This window comes from Salvia miltiorrhiza, chromosome 1 (genome assembly GCF_028751815.1).
Source record: "Salvia miltiorrhiza cultivar Shanhuang (shh) chromosome 1, IMPLAD_Smil_shh, whole genome shotgun sequence".
Lineage (NCBI taxonomy): Eukaryota > Viridiplantae > Streptophyta > Magnoliopsida > Lamiales > Lamiaceae > Salvia > Salvia miltiorrhiza.
The window spans coordinates 18,466,193-18,492,088 of NC_080387.1; the positions used below are offsets into that span (position 1 = coordinate 18,466,193).

The 25,896-nt window shown below is 38.0% G+C and overlaps 1 protein-coding gene and 1 long non-coding RNA gene across 4 annotated transcripts; both read left to right on the top strand.

Annotated features, from left to right (window-relative positions):
* Window positions 1-10,736: 10,736 nt before the first annotated feature.
* Window positions 10,737-14,080, top strand: LOC131006843 (uncharacterized). The gene is made up of 4 exons (XR_009095783.1): window positions 10,737-11,209; window positions 11,569-11,676; window positions 12,225-13,519; window positions 13,613-14,080. It is a non-coding gene; the product is annotated as an uncharacterized LOC131006843 (long non-coding RNA).
* Window positions 14,081-18,451: 4,371 nt separating this feature from the next.
* On the top strand, window positions 18,452-25,683 carry LOC131006844 (histidine kinase CKI1-like). 3 transcript variants are annotated; one of them, XM_057934004.1, is made up of 8 exons: window positions 18,452-18,802; window positions 21,984-22,106; window positions 22,209-22,448; window positions 22,530-23,210; window positions 23,306-23,693; window positions 23,779-24,323; window positions 24,406-25,245; window positions 25,311-25,683. In XM_057934004.1, the coding sequence occupies exons 2-8, from the start codon at window positions 22,053-22,055 to the stop codon at window positions 25,521-25,523; spliced, it is 2,961 nt and encodes a 986-aa protein (XP_057789987.1). In that variant the 5' UTR covers window positions 18,452-18,802; window positions 21,984-22,052; the 3' UTR covers window positions 25,524-25,683. The 3 variants fall into 3 exon arrangements, with proteins under 3 accessions (XP_057789987.1, XP_057789986.1, XP_057789988.1); XM_057934003.1 differs by having other exon boundaries at window positions 22,007-22,106; XM_057934005.1 differs by having other exon boundaries at window positions 18,452-18,696; window positions 22,007-22,106.
* The last annotated feature ends 213 nt before the right edge of the window (window positions 25,684-25,896 follow it).

Consider the following 25,896-nt stretch of genomic DNA (forward strand, 5'->3'; position numbering starts at 1 on the left):
TCTGAAATAATATCATTGACTGCTTTAGCAATATAAATTCAGGATCATAAGCTGAATTAATATTAGGATAATAACCGGTTTCATTCACTAATGAAAAATAATAACACGCATTACTGGATTTAAATATATATAAAAGAGCGGGTCACTACATACTACCCCTCTTAACAAAAATTTCGTCCCGAAATTTGCATATCTCTGCTACAACAGTTCGGGGTATTTCTCCTTCATCTTGTCTTGAAGTTCCCACGTGGCTTCTTCTTGTCCGTGATGTCTCCATAAGACTTTCACTGATGTGATTGCCTTATTTCTGAGTTGTTACACCTTTCGGTCTAGAATGGCTTCAGGTCTTTCTTCGTAGCTCAAGTCTGGGCTAAGGATCATCTCTTCTTGGTGGATTACGTGCTTTGGATCGAAGACGTATTTTCTGAGTTGTGACACGTGGAAAACGTTGTGAACGTTTCCAAAACTTGGCGGTAACGCCAACCTATAGGCCACTGGGCCTATCCTCTCTAGAATCTCATAAGGTCCTATAAATCGAGGTCTCCTTTCCTTACCGCTTCTCGTAGCTTCTCCATTTTCTCGTCCTTTCTTTGTGCTTCTACAATCATCTTTCTCAAGCTAGGTATCGTTGCAACAACGCTTGCTATCGTCCCTGGTGGTCTAACCACTTCTATGCTCATTTTGCTAAATTCCCTTATGAGCTTCGTCTCTCGAGTGATGAGAGATCCCAATTTAGATTGAGTCTTACGACTCAATGCATCAGCCACTACGTTGGCCTTGCCTGGGTGGTAGTTAATACCGCAGTCATAGTCTTTCACTAGTTCGAGCCATCTCCTCTGTCTCATGTTGAGGTCCTTTTGCTCGAAAAAGTATTTCAAGCTTTTGTGGTCTGTGAATATCTCGCACCTAACTCCATATAGGTGGTGTCTCCAAATCTTCAGTGCGTGCACCACTGCAGCTAACTCCAGATCATGAGTCGGGTAATTCAGTTCATGTGGCCTAAGCTGTCGTGACGCGTATGCTATCACTTTTCCTTCTTGCATAAGTACACAACCGAGTCCATTTTTGGACGCGTCCGTGTAGATCACATATTCCTTGTCGGCTGTTGGGACTGCTAACACTGGCGCAGTAGTTAACTTCTCCTTAAGTTCTTGGAAATTCTTCTCGCACTCTTCTGTCCAAGAAAACTTTATCCCTTTTCTGAGTAATTGCGTCATTGGTCTTGCAATTTTGGAAAATCCTTCTATGGACCTCCGATAGTAACCTGCTAATCCCAAGAAACTCCTTATTTCATTGGAGTTAGTTGGCGATCTCCACTCTCGCACTGCTTGTACTTTTTCAGGGTCCACTTTGACCCCTTCCGATGGCACAATATGTCCCAAGAACATGACTTCGTTGAGCCAAAATTTGCACTTGCTGAACTTGGCATACAAGCGCTCCGTCCTCAACGTCTCTAGGATAATTCTCAGATGTTTATCATGGTCTTTCTCGTTCTTCGAGTATATCAAGATGTCATCTATGAATACTAAGACAAATTTGTCTAAGTATGGATGGAAAACTCGATTCATGAGGTCCATGAATACGCCTGGTGCGTTGGTTAGCCCGAATGGCACAACCACAAACTCATAGTGGCCACATCTAGTTCGAAAGGCCGTCTTAGGTACGTCTTCTGGACGAATCTTCAACTGGTGATAACCAGATCGCAAATCAATCTTTGAAAACACACTTGCTCCCTTGAGTTGGTCGAAGAGATCGTCTATCCTTGGCAAAGGATACTTGTTCTTAAGTGTTACTTTATTTAGTTCTCTGTAGTCTATGCACATCCGCAATGTGCCATCCTTCTTCTTTACGAAAAGTACGGGTGCACCCCAAGGTGATACACTTGGCCTAATAAATCCAAGGTCCAAAAGTTCTTGAAGTTGTATCTTGAGTTCCTCCAGCTCCTTAGGGGCCATCCGGTACGGTGCCTTTGAAATGGGGGCTGCCCCGGGCTCCAAATCAATGGTAAACTCGATTTTGCCTGTCCGGTGGTGGCCCTGGCAGAATCTCTGGAAATATGTCTGAAAAGTCCCGTACAATTGCTACATCTTCTATGCTCTTCTCGGTTCCCGGTTCTCCGTGTAAGTATACGAGGTAAGCCGGGTATCCCTTCTTCATCATTTTCGTTGCTTGTAGGGCGGAGATGACCATCTTTCTCCTTCCCATACTGATTCCGTGAAAGTGCGTCGGTTCCCTTCCTGGGGGTCGAAAAGATATCCGTCTTTCGTTACAAAGGATGGTGGCATAGTTCTCGGCTAGCCAGTCCATTCCTAGGATTATATCCACGTCTCCCATCGGTATAACATACGAGTTGTTCACTACAATCTTGAGTGATCCTAAGTTCAGTTCTAGATTCAAGCACACATGTTCTACTGTTGTCATCCCTCCTATTGGTGATGATATATTCAACTCCCGATCAGCCTTTTTAGTTCTTAATCCTAAAGTGTCAACACATGCACTTGCAATGAAAGTATGTGATGCGCCTGTATCAAACAGAAGTACGACAGGGGTATTGAGTAGCATGCCCATACCTGCCAGGTTTCCCTGGTTGTTCTCGGGCTGCTTTTGCCCTATAGCATAAGCTCTAGCATCACGAGGCCCTCCTTGTTGTTTCTGTTGTTGACGAGGCTGTTGCTGAAACGGCTGTTGCCGTTGTGGCTGATACTGCTGTAACTGCTGAAACTAGAGGTGCTGATACTGTTGCGGTTCCTGCCCTGGGTTTGGTTGAGGATAAGCTTGGATTGCTCGCAGGTGCGGAGCCTGAATCGGCGGGTTCGGCTTTGAACCCGTTTCGGGTTGCTTATTCGGGCACTGATTGGCGTAGTGCCCTTTTTGGTTACAGTTGTAGCAGCTATCACTTCCAGCCTTACAGATTCCCTCATGATTTTTGTTACACTTGGGGCAAGGTGGGGTCCTCTGTTGGTTATTTCCCATCTGTTTTGGTACGTTCTGGCTCCCATAGCCCTGTGACTAGAAGGTCTGTCCCTGCTATGGCCTTTTCTCGCCTTGGTTCGGGTTACTGTTGTCCCATCTCCTCTTTCCTTTGAAATTCTGATTATGGTTCTGATTCTGTGGAGGTGCTGGTGCAGGTGCAGTTGCGGGTCTTTCTCCTGGCATTGCCGCCTCAATGTCCAACGCTCGGCTGAGCGACTCAGTGTAGGACAATCCTCCGTGGCTTGCCAAAGCCATCCTAATCTCGTGCCTCAGACCGGCACAAAACTTTTCAGCCATCTTCTCATCTGTGTCAACTTGTTCCGGCGCATATCTAGACATATCGCAGAACATCCTGTCGTATTGAGTTACCGACATCTTCCCTTGTTTCAGATTGTAAAATTCAGCTTCCTTCTTCTTGCGGTAGCTCTTGGGTATATACTTGTCATATATACCAGTTTTGAATTGTTCCCAAGTCAAGTTTTCTAACTGCTCTGCTGTCATCGTTTTCATCCTCGCTTCCCACCAGAAATCAGCTGACCCAGTCAGCTGAAAAGACATGCAAGTCAGGCGCTCTTGGTCAGTGCAGCGCAAAAAGTTGAAGATGCGCTCAATAGCGCGTACCCAAGTCTCAGCTTCTGCCGGGTCTCCTGTCCCATTGAAGGTAGGTGGGTTCTGTCGTAAGAAAAGCTCCTCAATTCTCCGTTCAGGCTGTACGGGTGGTTGAACTATTTCAGGTTCTGGCCCTGCTCCTAGGCCTCTCTCATCATTCCGGGGAATCCTTCCCCCTCCTCTCGGACGCCCTCGTTTCGGTGGCATTCTAATGAGTCAATACATAAGTTGTTAGCGCACTAGACGAAAACAAGATGTTCAATTATTACTAACATCGCTCTTATTCCTCGAACTCTATTCATGCTCAAACTCAAGTAAACATTTGGATAACATACATGAATGACTTGCCGCAACTAGTACTAACTAGGGTTTTGAAAAGAGGTAACTCCGCTATGTCGCAGCTTTCAAACTATGTAATACACTCTCATTGCCATGAGAAGTGTTCCCACTATACATTGGTTAAGGCAATAGTCGATTCGGTGTTCCACCTCGCGTGAATAATCTGAACGAAGATCTACGCCCGTGTCACTATCTCGTGTGTGACACCTTTCTATACTCCACATTGTATTTCGTTTGTCGACTTCTCGTTTGATGCACAAACTTTGTAACTTACTCATCACCTCAATCTACAGAGAAAAGCAAAAGTGTTCTTGCTAACTTGCTTCTACTGTTGTGCTCACATTAGTGATCATGCACCCTTAGCGCATCTAAGTTCATTGAGTAACTTCTCCATAAAAGGCATAAGTAGAATAAGCATTTGCATAAAGGTGAAATATAAACTTCAACGTTCAAAACTTTATGTTGCCTTCCTTTCTGTTGAGCATAGCGATGTGATGAAGTGCTGAGCTTTTGCCGACTGACTTTTTCATACTAGTAATCATACTAGGAAAAATTAGTTAACTCTTGAGTTCAGAGCAAAGGAACTGCTCTGATACCACTCTGTCACGACCGGACTTAATTAACGATAATTAAACCGGGAAACCATGACTAAGGGAGGGAGATAAGAAGCGGGAGTAGAAAAGGGGAGTGAAAAAAAAAAAAGGGATCGTACTTTTCATAAATAACGAAGGAAACATCTATTATATATAACAGAGGTTTAGTTGCAATGATTCAATTGAACTAGTAAGTTCGGATATCTCCGACTTAGCCAAAACAACATAAGACTTCTTTGAGTACGCAGCGGAAGTAATAAGGTTTCTGATTACATGTATGAAGACATGTACCCAAGAGTTTTTCAAAACATATAACATCAAGATAAAAGAAGATCCTGCTCGTCACTTCATCACCATCTGCTACTGCTCAACCTGCACATTTAAAAATACATGCAGGGCTGAGTACAAAGGTACTCAGTGGGCACATAAGCCTATAATGAAAAAAATAACATGCTTCTTAAAGTTGTAAATTGTCATGCCATCATAAACAGTACAGCAAGGGAGTTTTAGCTAAATAGGCCCAAGCTTACTAAATTCATTTGTGATTCTTAAAGTTCGACTGATCAGTCTAAGTTCTCTTGTAATCTATCATATCTGGAATTTAGTGCCGGAGAGGTGGCCACCTCTCACGGACACCTGACCGGCCAACCCGCTCGATGACTCACGGTCACACGTGTACACTAGCCCTGGCAGGATAGCTATCAACTGCTCAGGACCCGAATTCGATTACATAACACATCAGATAGATATCATACCAAAATTTAAACATTTATGGCAAGACAACACTTGAAATGATTTTCAGTTCAAAGATTTTGTAACGGAATAACTTATTCAATTGTAACATTAAACTCATTTGATATATATGAAAGTAATGCCCACCTGATAGAAACTTTCTGTGGTACAGTAGCTCCTTGACTGATTATTAATCTCGTGCTTGACCTTTATTACGAGAATATAAATAAGATACTGCTCGAGCAAAATCCTCAAATAATGAGAATACGAAATTAACGATGCATGATCCTTTTATGCATGAATTATTATTCTGAGATAATAATCAGGGAAATTCTATTGTTAATCCAGGCTATCGGATCTAACAAAAGCTAAGTCTCGTCTCTTGAAGCCGGATTAAAACTAATCCGATCTCGTCAGGGTGTTCTAGCCAATTAAATAAATCCCGCTCCTCGTAGTCGATAGAAAAATAAATAAATACTTCGACTTTCTCGTTTTATCCTCGTAGAACTCAATCGGGCTTAATAAATGGGAGAAAGTACTGTTGTAAGTTTAAAAGATTAAAAGGCTCGACATAAGGCAGCCTAATAATTTATTAAGTAAAAGTGGGCCTGAATAATTAAATGAAAGGTCCAATTGAAATAATTCATTGGCTCAAGTAGTTAAATAAATCCTGGCCCAATTAAATAGATAATGAATAGTTGGGCTCAAATAAATAAATATGCTAGGCCCAGCTGTAATCAAATAGCCTTCGGCCCAAAGAAATAAGATAACAAAGGTCTAATTCAAGAATTAAAAACAGCCCAAATAAAATGAGGTGCAGTTGGGCTTTAATTTAAATAATTTCGGCCCATGGAAGTAAAATAATAAAGACCCATCTGAATAAAACACAAGGCCCAACTGAAAATAAAATAGAACAGGGCCCAAATTAATAATAAAATCAAGGCCCATATCTTCTCAAATTAATCGGCCCATTCGAATCTCTCTCTCTCTTTCAAAAACAGTCGGCCCTCTTCTCTCTCTCAACAATCAATCGAGACCTCCTTCTTCTCTCAGAATCAGTCGAGCTCACCCTCAAAATCAGTCAGGGTCTCAGTCGCCGTCTCTGCTCCGACCGGCGTCGGCTGCCGCCGAGCCTAGGTCCGTCGTGGCCGCACCTACCTCTCTCTCCTTATCTCCGAAAAACAGCCGGCCCCTCTTTCTCAATGATCAGTTACGGTTCCTCTTCTCGGAAGGGTTCACCGGCGCGGCTTCGGAATCCGGCGAGGTCGACGGTCAGACGAACCTTCCGCCCTCGTCTCACTTCTTCCTTAGTTCACCAAATCAGCCAACAGCGTCGTCGAGCCCTAATTCTCTAAAATAGGACGCGACCTGTCAGCCCCCTTTCTCGCCTGAAATCGCCGGCGACGCTGCCGTATTCCGGTCTCTCCCGTCGCACCGTTGCGTCTGAAATTGCCTCTGTTGTCGTCTCTCAAAATCAGGGGAGGTCGCCCCAAGATTTGAGCCCTAATCCTTCTTCCTCGACACCGAGCCCTAGCTTTCCTTGTCGTTGAAAAATCTGCCGCCGCTGCGACTGGATGACCGGCGAGATTCGCCGCGTTGCTGCACTGTGTTGAGGTGCCGCTGCCTCTCCGGCATTCGGCTCTCCCTTTTCCGTCCGTCGAGCTCCGTCAAGCAGCAAGGTTTTGCTCCGCCGCGCCGTCGCAGTTCCGACCGAGCGGAGATGCGTCGTTGCTCCACTTGCGATGCTGATGCTGATGCTGCTGCTGCTGTCGCACGATTTCCGTCGAGGCAGTAAGAGTTGCCGCCGTCATCGTCGTCGTCGTCGTCTTGGCTCAACCGAACAAGCAGCCGGCCCTATTTCTTAAGCTAAGTTCTCTTAGTCTCGTTTGTTTCTATTACTCGAGTGTCGACGAGTATGCGAACTGAATATTGAAATAACAATGTTGGGACTAAGTTTGTGTTTGATTATGAGCTAAGGTGTATCCCTTTTCTATAGTCTGTGAAATCTAATTTCATATGCATAAACTGATCATGCTTGAGGATGTGATATGCGTATGTTGAGAGGGTGGTTGAGATAGTGTAAATACCTTGATGTTTAAATGTTGGTTGGCTGTTGTTGTTGAGTTAAACGAACTGGAATGATTGACTTAAAGATTGGCAGAGTAATGAATAAGTATTCTCTCTTGTTCTTCGATTTCTTGAGGGACTAAAAGGGCTGGAACTGAACTGAAATAAATTGACATTGTTGTCTCAATAATTTCAGGTAGATAAATGGAAGAAGATGGAGTATTACAACAGGTTTTACCTTGAGGCTTTGGTGGAACAAGCTGGGCAGTCTCTTCGGTACTTTTGGGTGAAGAAAAATGAGATGTGGGTGAGTATTGTTTTGCTGGTGGGAGTTGATACTAAAAGAGGAAATTGGTGGCTGCATACTTGAGTATGCTACCAAGATGAGCAGATATAGGATGGCTGGTTTTTGGGATAGATTAGATGGGATGGGAGCAGCCATAGGGGTGGCTGATCTACTCCTGCTGTACTTGGCGGCTGAGGGAAAGAGTGGAGAGAGAGGCTGCCCTTTGCAGCTCACGTTCCCAGCTCCCTTTTCTCTTTCCTTCCTTTTTTTTTATTAAAAGGGTGTTGGTGTAAATAGGAAAATAGAAAGGAGGTTGATTGTAAATAAAAGTTGTAAAGTTTGAATATGAGATTGTGGTGAATAAGAGAGGTATTTTCTTAAGTCTGAAATTGTACTATGAAACTAAATTAAATCCGTAGATTTAATTCGTTCGTTGTTCTAATATTTAAATTAAATCCGCAGATTTAATTAACTCACGAGTCGGAATTAATCCTCGACTTAAGTAATTATAAATAACCATATCTAGTTCCATCTCGCTTAAATAAATAACGTGACTTCGCTAAGTCAGTTATAACTCTGAAATAATATCATTGACTGCTTTAACAATATAAATTCAGGATCATAAGCTGAATTAATATTAGGATAATAACCGGTTTCATTCACTAATGAAAAATAATAACACGCATTACTGGATTTAAATATATATAAAAGAGCGGGTCACTACATTTGAGCCCGATTAGCTCGATGGGTGATGGCTAGCCCGAAACCAGAACATTTAGAGTTAGAGTTAGAAATTTCAAACCCGAAAATAACTTCAACCCAATTATCTCGCACTCAAATAACCCGTAACCAGATAGAGCTTGCCCGAAATCTCGTGGATTGACATCCCTATTTATGTTTACCTTTATGCATTTTCTTTTTCAACTATATGCGTAGTACTATGCGACGCCGTCAAGTGACTCTTGTCGCTGGTCATTTGACGGATCATACTTTCATAAATGGGCACATAGTGATATTTATTTAAAAATAAATATTTGTACATTTTTAAATTATATTATGATAGGAGTACTATAGATAGGAGTAAGATAAATATTCTAATTCATGCCTTATCTTACTTTGTAAGTGTCATATACTGCATTATTAAAAATGTAAATTACTAATTCACTATATATTAATGGTTAGATATAACTTATAAGTTATACTCCATATTTGTATGCATTTTCAACGATTATCCAAGACATATATTTGATTTTGTGCTTTAATGCTAGCTTTGTCTTTTATAGATTTGAGAAAATATTTAAAAACGACGACTCTTGAAATATCTCATTTTTCTTTTGCTTCATGCATTAATATTATTGGGATAATTATAACATAAATTTTTTCCTTTAATTATATATCTATTGCTATACTCAATGATACATGAAATTATATATATATATATATATATATAGGGTTAAATTCAATGAAAATATTACTATATTTTGTGAAATTGCGAAACATTGAATAAAATAATAATTTTGATGAAAAGAGAATTAATAAGTAAAAATATTTAATTAAATATTTTACTTAAAAAAATACTCCCTCCGTCCACGAAATGAGTACCCATATTTCCTTTTTCGTCCGTCCACGAAATGAGTACCCATTTCCCTTTTTGGCAAGTGTACCCCACACATCTCTTTAATTAATACACTCAAAAAGTGGGACCCTTAAACTATTCACACTACACTCCATACATTTCTTAAAACCCGTGCCGTCCACAAATGGGTACTCATTTCGTGGACGGAGGGAGTATTAAGTAAATACTTAATAGTTAGTAAACAAATATATAATATTTTACTTAAACAAATACTAAGTAAAAATATTTAATTCATATATATGTATATATATTTGTTCTTAACCTATTTATTTTTTGGAATGATTTTGAGATGTTAGTATTTTCTTTGAATTCCATCAGCAGCTTATCGTATATATGTATATATATATTATATATAATGATTTATTTTCTAAAAGGAGATTAATAATAGAACAATTAAATATTGATTAAAAAAAGAGCAATTCAATAAATACAGTCCAATAAAATAATACTCCCTCCGTCCCAGTAAACTTGTCCCGTTTCTTTTCGGCACGGGTATTAAGGAGAGTTGTATTAGAGATTAAGTTGTATGACCCACATATTTAATTATATTGTTAATGGATGTAAGTATTGTTAACAAAGCAACAATTAATTCTTCAAAATTATGCTGCCGACGACGTCGCTCTCAACTCCGGCAAGCCGGCGCTGGCGCCGGCATCCTTTCTTTCCCCTCGTCTGTCTCTCTCCACCCCCTACGCACCATCATTCAAACAACCAACAAAAAAATTTAACACACATCATCATTTCCCCCAAATTCAAGAAGTGTTTATAGAAATTCAAGAAGGAGCGCAACACACCATCATTCTTCACTGATCATTCTTCACAGACCGACATAGATCTCAGATTCAACGCAGCGGAGCAATGCCACCACCGCCCGCCGCCCACCGCCGCGCAGATCTCAGATCTCAGACCCTCTGTAAACCCCAAGCGAAGAAGATGAAGCAGGAGGGCGGAAGCGGCTCGAACGGTGGAGGCGAGAGGGCGGAGGCGGAGGCTAGAGGCGGCTCGAACGTTGGATGCGAAAGGGCGGAGGTGGAGGCGAAGAGGCGAGAGGCGGAGGCGGTGGCGCCTGAACAGAGCGGGAAATGGGGAGGCAAATTTACAGAGGGGGAAAGAGGGAAGCGGCGCCGGGTGAATGGAGGTGGGAGGGCGGCAGAGGCGGCGAAGGTCAGTGGGAAGGCGGCGGAGGCGGCGAGAGTCGAGAGGGAGGAGGTGGGAGGGCGGCAGAGTGTCGAGAGGACAGAGGGATGGAGGTGGGAGGGCGTCGAAGGGTAGAGAAGAGAGAGATAGCCGAGTGTAGTAGGGTATAGTGGAGTAAAAGGGATTTAATTAACAAAGTTAATTAAAATTGTGTTTAATTAATTTTTAATGACACCCCTAATTTTTACCCAAAAAGGAAATGGGACAAGATTATTGGGACAACCCAAAAAGGAAAGTGGGACAAATTTATTGGGACGGAGGGAGTACAACCTAAGTAAATACAATATATTAAATTCAGCCCAATTAAAATAAATACAGCCCATCTATATTTTCAACCCAAAAATTCAGCACAATTAAATTAAATACAACCCATCTATATTTTCAACCCTAAATTACAGCTCAAATATTCATCCCCTCACTTTAAGGTTCAGCGCCGCGCCTTCTCTCTCGTTTCTTCTCCCAGTCGAAACATTCCTCCTTTCCACATGCGCCGCTGCCCGCGAGAAGCTTTCCATCATCTTCTCTCTCCCTTCGCCTCATCCTCTGCCGGCGAAAAACCTGCAACTGTATCACGGCAAGCCGCCGTCCAAAAGCCCTAGATCCCTAAGCCACCAACTCCGCCCTCACATCTAGGCATTGGCGCAACTCAGTGGCGTCGCCACTCTCCTCGACGACGATAAATGCGCCACTGCACAGCCCGTATCCAGTCGCCGCCGTACGGGTTTCAAACTACGGCGTCGCCCAAGCCCTAGCCTCCAGATCTCGGCCTGCTCCCTCGTCTGCATCTTTAATTCTATCGTTCTCCATGTTTAATTTTCCTTGCTGAATTATTATTTTTTTGTTCATTTAAACGATATCCACAAATTTTGAGGGGATAAAAGTAGCCTTTCACTTTGTATTTTACAATTTCTCTTCTCATACCTTTATCATGCGTGTGATGTGATAGAGTTTATGTGGATTCCACAATTTCTCTTCTCATAATTTTTGAAGGAATAGAGTTTATGCTATTTAGAATATTCGTTTTTCATTTTTTTAGTTATTCATCTTTTTTGTGTTTATGTTATCATTTTTTTTAGATCTATGAATTTCTACACGCATTTTCCTAAACGAACAATGTATCATTTATTTCTCTCTAGGCGCTACTGATCCGATTTCCCCTCTTGGGTGTTCTTTTTTGGGAGGAAGAGGAAGAAGAAGAGAGAGCGACCTTATTGTTAAGGTCTGGAGCAGGCGTTTTTATGTTGGTAAGTTTTGATTTGGCTGCTATTTCTGGGGCTCCATTGTTGAATCTCTATTCCTCATCTTCTTCCTTCTTGTCTGCTCATTGCATGCGCGAATCACCAAGCTGTTTACCTTCGCATATCAATTTTGCAGATCTATGAAAATTTCTATGAACACCTTTTTTTTAACATGAACATCGATCTCTATGAACATCTTTATTTTTTTCCGCATAATTTTATGTTCTTTCCTATTTTCACTTTTTTTTTACTTTATTTGCATCTTTGATGAATTTCAACTGCACTTTTTTCTCCTTTATTTGCATCTTTGATTTAATAGAATTTAAACTGATTATCGTTTTTTTCTTTGAAAATTTGATGATTCTAGAAAATTTGAGCTGATTCTCGGATTAGTCTATTGATGATGCTTGAAAATAAGTAAAAAATTGTTTTAGAAGAAAAATAACAGAAAAAACCAACTCCTTCGTGGGTATGAAGAAAAAGTTTACATATACAATAGTCTATTTCCTGATCATTAAAATATACTAAATTCATTTTTTTGGTTGCTTTTGCAGATCCAAGAGATAACCACTTTCATGCTCTATTGATAGATACAGATCTTCATCTTCATCTGGAAAGAAAATTTCAGAAAAATATCAGCCTCTTCATGTATAAATTAGAAATAATTGTTGTAATAATCTCTTAGTATCTCTATTGTAACTGTGACTAATAGTTAGCCAAAAGCAAAAAAAAAAAAAAAAAGTACTACATATAAACATAAAAACAAAAAAAAAAGAAATAGAAGAACTAAACTGCAAAAAATGAGAGTACGACATAGAAACATAAAAACCATAAAATAGAGAGGGAAAGAGAATAAAAACCATAAAATAGAGAGAGAGAGTTTGCAGAGTAAATTTGATCTGAAATTATTTCATATTTATAGGCTAAGTGTGACAAATTGGCTCCAAGATTAGTTGTTTTTAAATTTCAAATTATGGTTTGGGCGTCATTTTTGGAGCAAAAAAATTTTAAATTCAAATTTGGGCTGAATTGTTGGAGCCAAAACTGCTAACCTTCTTAAACCCAGCGGACAAAACTCAGCAAGATACTTTGGCTAAACGATGTTGCTCTTGGAGGGAAACACATTCCCCTAGGATTTTATGCTTTAATATATGTATAGATAGATATTGAATTGATAGGATTTTCAAAATATTTTTGAGAAAATTATCTACTGTGAATAGTAATTCATAGACTTTTTGAAATATTCTTTAGAAAATTATATTTTACTCCCTCCGTCCCATAATAAGTGGCCACATTTCCTTTTTCGTCTGTCCCACTATAAGTGGCTGCTTTCTAAAAATGGAAATAATTTAACTGAATTAAGATCATTTAAGTTACTAACTAAACCCTTAATTATGTTTAAAATAAACATATACTCACACCCTATACACACACATAGAGAGAGCAGCAGCCCTTCTATCTTCTTCTCTGGCGGGATGCCACCCCTATCGCCGCTGCCGCCTCTCCGGCCGCCGCCGCCTTTCGCCCATATCGCCGTCGCCGCCTCTCTTCCTCTCTCTCGTTACAGATCCCGTGATCTCTCTCTCCCTCCCTCTCACCGTCGTATCCTTGGGCGATTTGAGGGATTCGAAGCTCGCCGCCCAAATGCGTGAGGTCGTGCACCGATTTGGGGGCTAGGGCTCGCCTGCGCCGATTTGGGTGAGGTCGTCGTCCTCCCTCTCTCCCTCTATTCTCTTTCAGATCTGGTTTGGGGGCAAGATCTGGTTTTGATTTCTGGTTTTTGAGTGGCGGTGGTGGTGGTGATTGTTGGCGGCGGTGGTGGTTGTTGGCAGATTGGGAGGGAGACGAGGTTTTGATTTCTGGTTTTTTGAGTGGCGGTGGTGGTGGTGGTTGTTGGCGGCGGTGGTGGTGGTGGTTGTTGGCAGATTGGGAGGGAGACGAGGGGGACAGAGGGAGAAGAGGGTGGCGGCGACTTCGCTGGAGGAAGGGGTGGCTGATGCCGGCGACTTCGCCGGAGGTGGGTGGCAGTGGATGAAGAAGAAAGTGAAAAGAAGAATAAATTATTTTAATTAATTCAATAATTTTGATGGGCCCCACTCAATTAAAACATAACACTTCATTTCTTAATCTCCGTGCCAAAAAGAATGTGGCCACTTATTATGGGACGGAGGGAGTACTTTTCTATTTACACTTCGCTGCTCTGTTGGTCTTCGGCTCGCTGTTGGTCTTCGTTGTTTTGGACGTTTTCTTTGCTCTGCCTTCCTCCGCTTTCCTGTCTTGTTTTGCTTCCTTTTCGCTTGGGTTTGTTGTCTTTTCCTCGCTTTGGGGTTTTTCTGCCTTTTGCCTTGATTGCGCTTGTGCTCTCAAGGGTTTTTTTTCTTCTTTAATAAAATTTCTATTTCAGCAGTTGCCATGAGCTAATCAGAACTGGCGGTTCCGGCCTGAAACCGACCCGAGATCAATGGTTTCGGCCCGGACTGTTGACCACAGGTCGGTTATAGTTTCAAAAGTCTCGATTGTTTTACTATAATTTTCGGAATAATATGTAACCCGATAGGGCTAGCTCGAAACCTTTATATGTAACCCAATTGTACCCGAGCTACGCACGGTCCAATAATTCTTACGTATTTACAATTTACAATAACCCTTCATCACTGTAAAAAAGTTCTATACTAATAACACAATTAACAAAATTTTCTAAAACACAACAATTTACAATTACTTTGTTCTATAATTCAATAAATTTTTTTATAAATAATATAAAAACACCAACTCATAATCTTAATCCTAATCAAAATTGAAAATAACATTAAACACGATCTATTTTATAATAATAATCATCTGTATTACAATTCTAATTTTCAATCCTAATGAAAAACAAAAGTAAACATTAGATTAAAATTTGAACTATTTTATTTTATTATAATAACCGAAACTAATATAATCTAATTTCCATGCACAATCCTAACAAAAATGGAACACTTAACAAACATTATTTTCATTAAAGTTTGATTAACATACTTTAAAAATTGTTGTGTTCATATTTAATTTGATATGTTTATCACCCGTTGATCAATCATACTTTAACTATGGTATATTTGATCAATCAGAAATTAATTATTATTATTTGTTCTATTTTTTTTATTTAAATTAATATTAGAATTTAAACTTATATATATGAAAAATTAAAATTATAAATTAATAACTTTTAATAAAGAACTATTATAGAAAAAGACGTAATTTAGCACTTAAAAAAAAATTAGTTCTCGTAAGAAATTTCAACAATCCATAAAAATTATTCTACAACCAAACATAACTATTATCTCGGATTACTTCATCCTTGTATTCTTCGTCTGGCTCCTCTTCCGAATCGTCAGATATCTCTATAGGATCATAGTTTTCATCTATCACGTGTACAAATCCCTAAACTTTTGGTCTAGGGCTATTTTGAAACGCTCAAAATTTATTTTGTTTACGTCGTCTTTGCACGACTATTTGATTACATTTATCAAAACTGTGTGATAATGATCTTGGGTTATGGTGTTAAGTACTGTGAAGGCAGCCTTGTAATCTCTAACTTGTCGTCCATATTCTTCTGTTTTGAGCCATAATTTTCTTATGCGTTCGTGGTTTTCTAAAACCCCCATTCTTTCATTCCATTTCCTATTAAAAATAGGTGTTAGTGTGTATAAAAAATCTTCCTTACCTTCATACACACTAACACTGGTCTTTGAATTGGAAATGGAATGAAAGGATGAGGATTTTAGAAAACTTCGATCACATAATAAATTTAGGCCTCAAAACAGAGGAATATGGACGACAAGTTAGAGGTTACGAGGCTGCCTTCAAAATACTTAACACCATATCCCAACATCATTATCACACAGTTTTGATAATATGTAATCAAATAATCGTGCAAATACGACGTCAACAAAATAAAATAAACTTTGAGCGTTTCAAAATACCCCTATATAAAAGGCTTAGGGATTTGTTCCTTGTGGTGCATATAATAGATGAAAACTATGATCCTATAGAGATATATATGACGGCTCGAAAGAGGAGCCCGACGAAGAATACGAGGATGAAGTAATCTGTCACACCCCAATTCTTGAATGAATAAGTATGGTCGAGGTGTGAATAATTCATAGAAATAAACAAGGAACAACCTTATTAAAACCCGAATAATAAGATAACGAGTCGGGCTATGCTCCTTTGGATCACAAGTTTTGTTTCATGCTTCTGACAACCGACATTCATTAGCATAAATTTAGTAGTGAAGAGTCTAAGCTCGGTCAGGTATATCATTTGAAATTTAACATGATGATCTTAAGTTGGGAAAACAAAAGACGGATATGAGTAATTGCTACAGCGGAAGTCTAAAATAAGAATTTAACCCTAGCCTCAGCTCTGTCCCGTCAGCACCAGCCAGCCAACCTGAAAACATTTGAAAGTATTTTTGGGCTAAGTACTAATGTACTCAGTGGGCATGCATTTTCTTAAACATTTCATATTTTAATAAAGACAGTTTATCCAATCATACTTGACATAACTTAGAAGGTTTTAAAGTGAAATAACTTCTAAGCATGTTAAAATAATTTCTTTCATTTGTGCGCACATGTCACACTCCCTTTCCGTTACTCGCTGTGATCCCGGACCTTTTAGCCACCGACGGATCGATTACTCCCGCTTGCTTGAACTGAGGGCGTAACCCAGCCAAGTTCCCATTTGGGACCCAATGCTCCGGAACACATCCCGTCGAGCACCCTTATAACGCTTCATACATGATTAGTGCCCGATGGAGATCAATCCACCTGGTCAGCTAATAGGTGTACACAATTCTCAAATAACGTGTTAGGTCAAGAGAGAACCTCGATCGATTCATTGTTGCGAGCCTTAAACGGAGCAGAGTGCACAAAATATTTTATTGGATAAACAGTTTCCATTTTATTGAATAAACAATTTGCATTTTATTGAAACATTTAGAGCTTAATAACTCAATCATACTTTATATATTTGGAAGTAAGCCCACCTGGTTAGGCAAAACCTGAAGGTCATAATCACATAAACTCATCTTGGGAAAGCAGCGCTAATCCCCCTGGTCACAAAGCCTACAAGAATTTCTATTCTTAATAGGTCTCGTGAAGCTAACTTAATAACTTAGGGAAAATGCTTAACATTCTATGATTCGTCATGTCGGGTTTCAAAATTTAATAATAAAGATTGAAAACTAACTTTCTTGAGTCAAGGACACCAATAATATCCTTACTCGATTTTCTTCACTATTGTATTTGATGAAAGCCAATTTTAAATCATGATGCAAATGCATAGTTCATTTCATACTTTAATCATATAGTAAGTGATTACACTTAATATATGCACATAATAATAATATAATATTATTATGCAAATTTATCTATAAATAAATTAATTAAACTAATGATAGTCTAATTAATTAAAAAAAATATCCACTAGCCAAAGTAATTAAATCAATGCACCGTTTTCTTTAAAAGTTTTGCAGTCCATATTGGCCCAAACTTAAATAAATGACAGTCCAAGTTAATCTATATATTATATAAAAGATCAGTACAACGGTAACTTTTTACCGCCAAATTTTCTATTTCCCATTATTCTACTATCTATTTAGCCCATTATTCTCTCCCTATTTAACTACCTAGCCGCCATTCTCTCTCCCTATCTCACTCTCTATTTTTTTTTCTTTGCATATTTTCAATTTTTGTTTCCTTTTCTTTAATTTTTTTTTCTTATAGAATTTTTTGTTTTTCTAAAATTTATACAGTTTGGTTAATTAAAAAATTCAATACGCGTATCAAATTAAATATCATGATAATAACTTTAATTTGTTTTATAATATATAAAAAAATAAATTTAAAATAAAAAATATTCAAATTAATTTTTTTAAAATTAATCTCTTTCTCTCTCTTATTTTATAAAGGAAGTTAGTTTATCATTTTTTTGTTATTTGCATAAAATATTTTGTGAAATCATAAAAATTATGTACATTTTATTATGCAAGACTGCAATTATTTTTATTACTCTTTTCTTTCGAGTTTTTATTTTAAAAATATAAAAGATGAGTTTTCTCGCTTCATTTTTTCCCCCTATTTTCCCGTCAATTAGTTTTACTATTTTTTTCTCTTTTCTTTTTTCTAATTTTAATTCTATTCTAAACATTGTCAAATTTACTTTATAAAAAAAATATTCAATGTGCATCTTAAGTTTAAGTTCGTCAGAAGTTCTTTAATATGATATAAAAATTATAAAAAATGAATTTAAAACGAATAGGGTATTAAAATTTTAAAATATTTTATTTTCTTTCTCTTTGTTAAAATTTTACAACTTTTTATTTATGTTCGTGTATGAAAATATTTATTATTATTATTATGAAAAATACTCTATAATAATAATGTGTAATTTTCATTATCAAATAAGTATTTTAAAATAATTTAATCATTTTAATTATCAATACACTTTATACATAATTGAAAATTACGTTTTTAAATTCGAAATTTTATTGAGTAATTAGTATTTTATTTTTAAACCATATTTTGCATTTATTATATTTTTTTCTGCTAAATATTTATATTTATTTATTTAAACATATCATTTAATTTCGATTTCTCCGTGCATTGCACGGATGGTCGTGCTAGTAAATCAATAACAGCCCAGTTTTAATAAGTGAAGGGCCCAAAATAATAAAAAAAAGTGCAGCCCAAGCAAGCCCTAAGCCCAAACCAAATTCCTCTCCCTTTTCTTCTTCTCCTACAGCCGCTCCCCTCCCCCTTCATTCTCGTCTCTCTCTGTTCTCACAAAACACACACACACAGAGCACGCTGGCACCGGCGACACCGCCGTCGCCTCTCCAGCCTCGTCTTTTCCTCCACCGCCTGACACCCCCACACAACGCAGAACTCTCCCTCTCTCTCAAAGCTTACGACACGCACAACGCAGCCACGCAGCAGCGCGGCTTCGCCCTAAACTCCGGCGACATCGCCGTCGAGCCTGAAGGTCATAATCACATATACTGTGAAATAATTTCTACGTCTTTTTTTCTTATAAGATGAAGCAAAATTTGTGGATAGTGTTGCATCACGCTTGTTTCTTCGTTTTTCTGGTACGTCTTTTCTCTTTATTTCCAGTTCCATGCCACCTCTGTAAACCTATGCTATGCTTTTTTTTCTTTGTTTGGTTCTTGAGACATGCTTCGTAACAATGTAAATATTTATATTTGTTATACAATTTATTTACTAAAGGTGGCGTTTAATAAAATGATTGTCTCATTTTCGAGTTTAGTTTGATGTGTTTGTCTCAGAATCCAAACTTCAATAATAATTATAAAGTTTGTAAAAAAATTTGCCAAAATATTGAACGATAATACCAAGTATTTTTTTGATAGTTATAATTAGAGATTAAAAGACAAACTTGTTTAAATTCTCAAGAAATAAAAATAATGCACACTTGAAAAATAAGGATTTTCAAACTCCATGGCCATGTGCTTCTTTTTTTTTTTTTTTTTTTAAGAGCTTTAGAAATTGATTTTTTTTTTTCTTACTTGTGGTTTTTGGGTTTTTTTATGAAGAATTATGAGCTATGAGGATGTGAGGGTTGAGATATTTTATAATAATAATAATCCTAATTCATAATTTTAATACTAATCAAAATCAAAAGTGAACATAACATTAATCACGAGCTATTTTATGGACTAGTACTAATCGTCTCTATTGCAGTCCTAATATAAACCAAAAGTAAATATTACATTAAATTTGAATATTTTATAACAATAACAGAATCTATCATGGATAATCCTAATTCTCAATCCTAATACTAATCAAAATCCATCATGAAATAAACCTCATTCTTAGAAGAATGTGACTTATATATCCCTGCAGTTTGCATTGGGCTAATGGGCTGGACAACAACCAATTATTTAATTCCATAATCATTATGTATAATGTCTTCTAAAGCTAGTTGCTAATATGCTTGTTAAAGGTGCATTGACTATAACTCTACACAAAATAATTTGAATAAATATATCCTACCTCATTTGTGTGTTTCATCTAATTAATGACATAGGAATAAAATATTCTGAATTCGCCTAATTTCTTCATTATGTTGGACTCTGCGAATTAGTATTTTTCATAGATACAACTTAAATACTTAATAAATAAGTGAACATCACACTCATGAATGTTATTGTCTTATTAATTATATTTGATCTTCATATATCTGCAATTGGTTGTATTGACTAGTCCGGTGATCCACCAAGTCTGTTAGGATTTTATTTGTTTATTACTTGTGGTTTTAGTGTTTATACTAATAAAAACACCAACTCATAATCTTAATCCTAATCAAAATTGAAAATAACATTAAACACGATCTATTTTATAATAATAATCATCTGTATTACAATTCTAATTTTCAATCCTAATGAAAAACAAAAGTAAACATTAGATTAAAATTTGAACTATTTTATTTTATTATAATAACCGAAACTAATATAATCTAATTTCCATGCACAATCCTAACAAAAATGGAACACTTAACAAACATTATTTTCATTAAAGTTTGATTAACATACTTTAAAAAATTGTTGTGTTCATATTTAATTTGATATGTTTATCACCCGTTGATCAATCATACTTTAACTATGGTATATTTGATCAATCAGAAATTAATTATTATTATTTGTTATATTTTTTTATTTAGATTAATATTAGAATTTAAACTTATATATATGAAAAATTAAAATTATAAATTAATAACTTTTAATAAAGAACTATTATAGAAAAAGACGTAATTTAGCTTATAATTTAGCACTTAAAAAAAAATTAGTTATTGTAAGAAATTTCAACAATCCATAAAAATTATTCTACAACCAAACATAACTATTATCTCGGATTACTTCATCCTTGTATTCTTCGTCTGGCTCCTCTTCCGAATCGTCAGATATCTCTATAGGATCATAGATTAAATATGAAAACAAAAATTTTTCCAAGTATTTTTATCAGACTTTAATGAAATAATGATATCATATAAATAGCTACGTTACTTTATAGAATTTAATTATTGTTGTATATAAATAGTAAACACATTCTTATGAAAATGAGGTTTGTTATGCGCTTCATTTTGACTAGGATAGGGAATTAGGATTATGATAGTTTTGGTTATTATCAAACTTTAAAGAAATAATGTTGTCATATACATACTAATGTTGTTTTATTAGGATTAGAAATTAGAATTGTAATAGAGAAGATTATTATTATTATTATTATTATTATTATTATAAAATAGATCGTAATTAACGTTATTTTTAATTTTGATTAAGATTATGAATTAGTGTTTTTATTAGTATAAACCCCAAAACCATAAGGAATAAAAGTGTATGGATGGTATTAGAGATATATTGTAAAAAGATTAAATTAGGGAAGGCAGTTTTGTAGCTTTCCCAATCTATCATTTCCAAAATTACATGATTCATGAATCTATAGTTGTTGTGGACAAGAGATGTTGGTGAATGACACAGTCATGGATGAAGCATCTCCTAAAATTGTGCCATCGATACACAATAGAAACAGTGACTAATGAAACAGGTTTGGTGCTATATTGATCGTCGGTTACAGAATGGAGAGAAGAGAATACGTAGTATTTGGAAATTAAGAGAACACATAATACTTGTTGAATTCGAAGAGAAGAACATATGGAATTGTGAGAGTGCCAAGTAGGATAGAGAATGATTGTGGGCTCTCTAATATATATATTTTAAGATGTTAATAGATACTATATAATTTTACATGTATACACGTATATTCTACCTTAGTGTGCACAATTGTACAATTATTTTTAAAAAAGTTTGTACATTATATATTTTAATATATACAATGCCTAAACTTAAATTATTTAATTCCAATTTGAAATCATCTAATGGGAAATGATGTGGAATATATGGATAGATGGAGGTTGCCTATTATAAATGTGAGGAAAAAAATCATTTCTGTATTTATACGATCTCTGCATCTATATAAGGTTTTACTCATAAGTGATTGTAAGTAAAATAAATAAAGAATCCACACCAAAAATAAATGAAATATTTTCTGGGGATACAATATTAGAGTGATGAGCTATCTCAAAACAAATATAGCTCGTGAGTCAATTTTTGACGAAACTCGTGTAACAATTCCTTGTCCAATTCTGATTCTTTTCTAGATTTGTGCGAAAATATCTCCCTCTCTTTCCATGTATGTTCAAAATAATGATCATTTACGACACCTTCAATTTCTCAATATTAAAAAATCCAGTATGTTATGGCTATGTGAGGCAGTTTCGATGATCAGAACAGAAGCATTTGAAGTTGTTGGTTTTGTAAGATGAAGCAAAATTCGTTGATAGTGTTGCGTCCCGTTTGTTTCTTCATTTTCATGGTACGTATTTTCTCTTTATTTCCAATGCCATGGAACCTCTGTTGTGCTTTTTTTTGTTGGGTTTTTAAAAGATATCGTTTGCATTATTATTAATCTTTGTAGATACTTGTGGTGCTGTCTTTGGCTGGTCTGTTGATCACAATATGGTTCAACAAAGTCGCAACAGTCGAAAAGGAAGTGAAGTTGATAGCACACAACATCCATCAACATTTCATATCTGAAATTCACAATGCAGCTGCATTCTTCTTTCCCAACAATGCTTCAGCCATCAACTTTGCCCGAATTTTGGGTTTCTCTTTGGATAATAATAATAATCTTCCCTTCCCAAATATTGAATCAAAGGTTGTTTATCACTTCAATCTACAATTTTAATTTTTCTTCTTAGTTTTGATTTGTGATTTTTTTTATTCTTCAATGATGCAGGTGGCTCCTGCACTATTTCAAGCCTTTTCAACGATACCATACCTGTCTCAAATTTCTTACATTGGTTTGAATGGCTTATTATTTGCATACGGTAAAGATGAGGACGAGCCTTATGCATTGTACTCAAACTCAACATTTCCTGCAAGAAAAGATGCAGAGGAGAAGTACACATGGTACTTGCAGCCTGCAAATCGCGACACAGGAAAGTTATATGGCGAGGCGACTAAGTTTCCTGCACCTGCACTAGTTAAAGCAAGCTGGTTGCAAGGAGCCTTGAATAGTACAAATGGATATGCCTCAGTGGGAACAGGGTGGAGAAATCTTCCTCAGGATGTTCTGCTGCTCAACACGATTCGTTTGGATGGAAACGGGGTCATTTCTTTAGGCTTTCGTATGAAGCCTCTGATAGATTTCTTGGTTGCTCAAATGGGCTATCATGATGGAAGCATGTATTTGGTGACAACGGATTGGGATTTGGCCATTCAAGGCTTGCCAAATAGTCGTGTCATCTTAGATGGTGGAGATCAAGTTCTGTTTCAGCTGTCAAGCCGCGATGGTGGCCAGCTTCAGACAGTGGGAAACATAAGTTGCAATGGCGAGTTGAGTGACCATATTTTGAGCATTGGAGGGAAGAAGTCCATGATCAACTGCTCACCAGCTGAGATTGCTGGACTTTCATTTGTAAGCATCGGTTTCACATGCTTCACTAGTCATGCTTTCTCATGATCTGAGAAATGTGAATACATATATATATTTGTGGTTTTTTGTTGTCTCAGGTGTTTGTGTTGGTTGTGGCACGTGATGAGTACTCCAGCCTAGTTCACAAGAAGATATTATTGGCTTTAGCTCTGCTAATGCTATTGGTTGGTGCTTTGGTGATCCTGATATGCATTTTTGTATCACTGATAGTCGAAGCTGCTAGAAGGGAGATGTTTCTATGTGGCGCGTTGATAAACCAGATGGAATCAACCCAGCAGTCGGAGAGAAAAAGCATGAACAAGAGCCTCGCTTTTGCAAGTGCAAGCCACGACATTCGTGCTTCTCTGGCAGGCATAAGTGGCCTCATAGAAGTGTGTCGCAGTGAAGTTACTAAGAGGGACCCTTGCAGATCAGAAGTAGTGGAAAATCTGCTGCAGATGGAAGCTTGCACCAGGGACCTTTTAGGTTGGTGTTTTCTTTGAACATTACTTTTTACATAGTACTAATCATTCATTTTACATGTAATTTTATTTATTTATTTTTCTTCAAGGCATATTAAACTGCGTTCTTGATACGAGCAAGATAGAAGCCGGGAAGATGCAGCTTGAGGAGCAAGCATTTGACGTGGAGCAGCTTCTGGAAGACGTGGTTGATCTATACCATCCTGTTGGCATGAAGAAAGGCGTAGACGTGATCTTGGATCCATGTGATGGCTCTGTCTCGAGATGTTGTTGGGCTAAAGGTGACAGGACCAAACTGAAACAAATCTTGAGCAACTTACTTAGCAATGCTGTCAAATTCACCACAGAGGGACATGTGAGTGTTGGAGCTTGGGCAAGAAAGCCTTGCCTTAAAAATGAAATGCTTGGTTCCACCCAAACTAGCTGCCTATTCAAGTTTCACAGAGCAAAGGCTGAATCAGAAAGCTTCCATGGTGATCCGAACCGCATGGATTTCACATTTGAGGTGAACGACACAGGAAAAGGCATTCCAAAAGAGAAGAGGAAATCTGTTTTTGAGAACTACATTCAGGTCAGAGAAACTGCACTGGGACAACAGGGCACTGGTCTAGGCCTTGGGATTGTGCAATCCCTGGTAAGCTCAAAATGAAGTTAGTTTATAATATCCGATAAGCGAATTTATCATTTGATATGCTCGTTTCTTTGGGTGCGTATAGGTGCGCCTAATGGGGGGAGAGATAGGGATTGTGGACAAGGAAGTGGGCGAGAGAGGCAGCTGCTTTAGATTCAATGTGTTGTTGACAGGAAGCCTGAGTGCAGCCGATTTCTGGTTGCCCAACAAAGCCCACAGCTCGCGAGTAGTGCTGTTGTTGAAGAGCGCTCAAAGGAGCAATGTGTTGCAAGCGTTCATGCAGAGGCTGGGGATCAAGGTGCACGCGGTGAAGCAACACCAACAACTCCGTCCCACTCTTAACAAAATCAAGCAGAAAATGAACCTATCGAGCCATAGCTCTTCCAGCTCGCGATCAGTCCCTTTGAGCAGCCTCGACGGCATTGATCAAAACAAGCAGTCTGGATTGGTGCTAATGGTGGTGGACACGTGCGTGGGGCCCTTCTCAGAAATGAGCGGCGCAATTGCCGATTTCAGAAGGGATCTGAGCAGCTGCTGCTATACTAGGGTGGTTTGGCTGGATTCCGCCACCGCGGAATTTGATGTGGACGAGCTAGCTGCGCCGGATTTGGTGATCTCTAAGCCGTTTCACGGTTCGCGTTTGTATCAGACTATTGCTCTTTTGCCGGAATTCGGCGGCGTGCCTCCGAGAAGAGGAGGTGCCGCTGAGAGAGAGGAGGAGGAGGTCGGGAAGCCGTTGATGGGGAAGAAGATCCTCGTGGTGGACGATGATCCCGTGGGGCGGAAGATAGCCACATTTGTGGCTTCTCAGCTCGGCGCCGAGCCTTTCTGCTGCGAGAATGGCGCGGCGGCTTGCCGGCTTGTCTGCGAGAGCCTCCGAGGCGGCGAATCGGCTCGTTTCGACTGCATCTTGATGGACTGTGAGGTACGCATTTACTTTGAGTGATATAGCTTTGATTTTTTTATGATGAATGCGTTTTGTTTTGGCAGATGCCGGTGATGGACGGAAGTGAGGCAACGGCGAGGATTAGAGAAGTGGAGGGCGGTTACGGCGTTCGAACGGCGATGGTGGCGTTGAGTGCGCACAGCAAAGGAGAGGAGGTGGAAAAGATGATGGAGGCAGGGGTGGATGCCTACATCACCAAACCTCTCAACACCCATAATCTTCTCACTGCTCTATCTCCACTCATTACCAAAATCTGAGAATTCATCAAGGTTTATACTAACACCTAATTGTGGATTGCAACTTCTTTTTTTTTTTTTATCAATTTCATTTTGTTTTGGTGGAAATGCTGTATTACTAGTCTACCCAACAATGAGCAAACAATTATTGCCTATGGCTACCAAATATGATGTTATCTTATGTTGTGATGAAATAATTAATTTCACATCCTGCAAACTTGGGAGAGTGTTTCTGCTGCATATTTAATGCACTACAGATTTGAACAATAATGTGGAAACAAAACATGGCCTTGAACATAAATTATTTCTTGTGGTTTGTGCTTTGTATATGTAGAGAGATCAGATTATTACTTGTTTTTCTTTGTTTCAATAAAACATGATTGCTTTTTGGTTT

Bases quoted from the DNA above. Each gene is read 5' to 3' on its own strand.
- LOC131006844 (XM_057934004.1), top strand. From the start codon at position 22,053: ATGAAGCAAAATTCGTTGATAGTGTTGCGTCCCGTTTGTTTCTTCATT. The intron at 22,449-22,529 runs GTTGTTTATCAC...TCAATGATGCAG, and splicing joins TCCCAAATATTGAATCAAAG to GTGGCTCCTGCACTATTTCA. The intron at 24,324-24,405 runs GTAAGCTCAAAA...GGGTGCGTATAG, and splicing joins TTGGGATTGTGCAATCCCTG to GTGCGCCTAATGGGGGGAGA.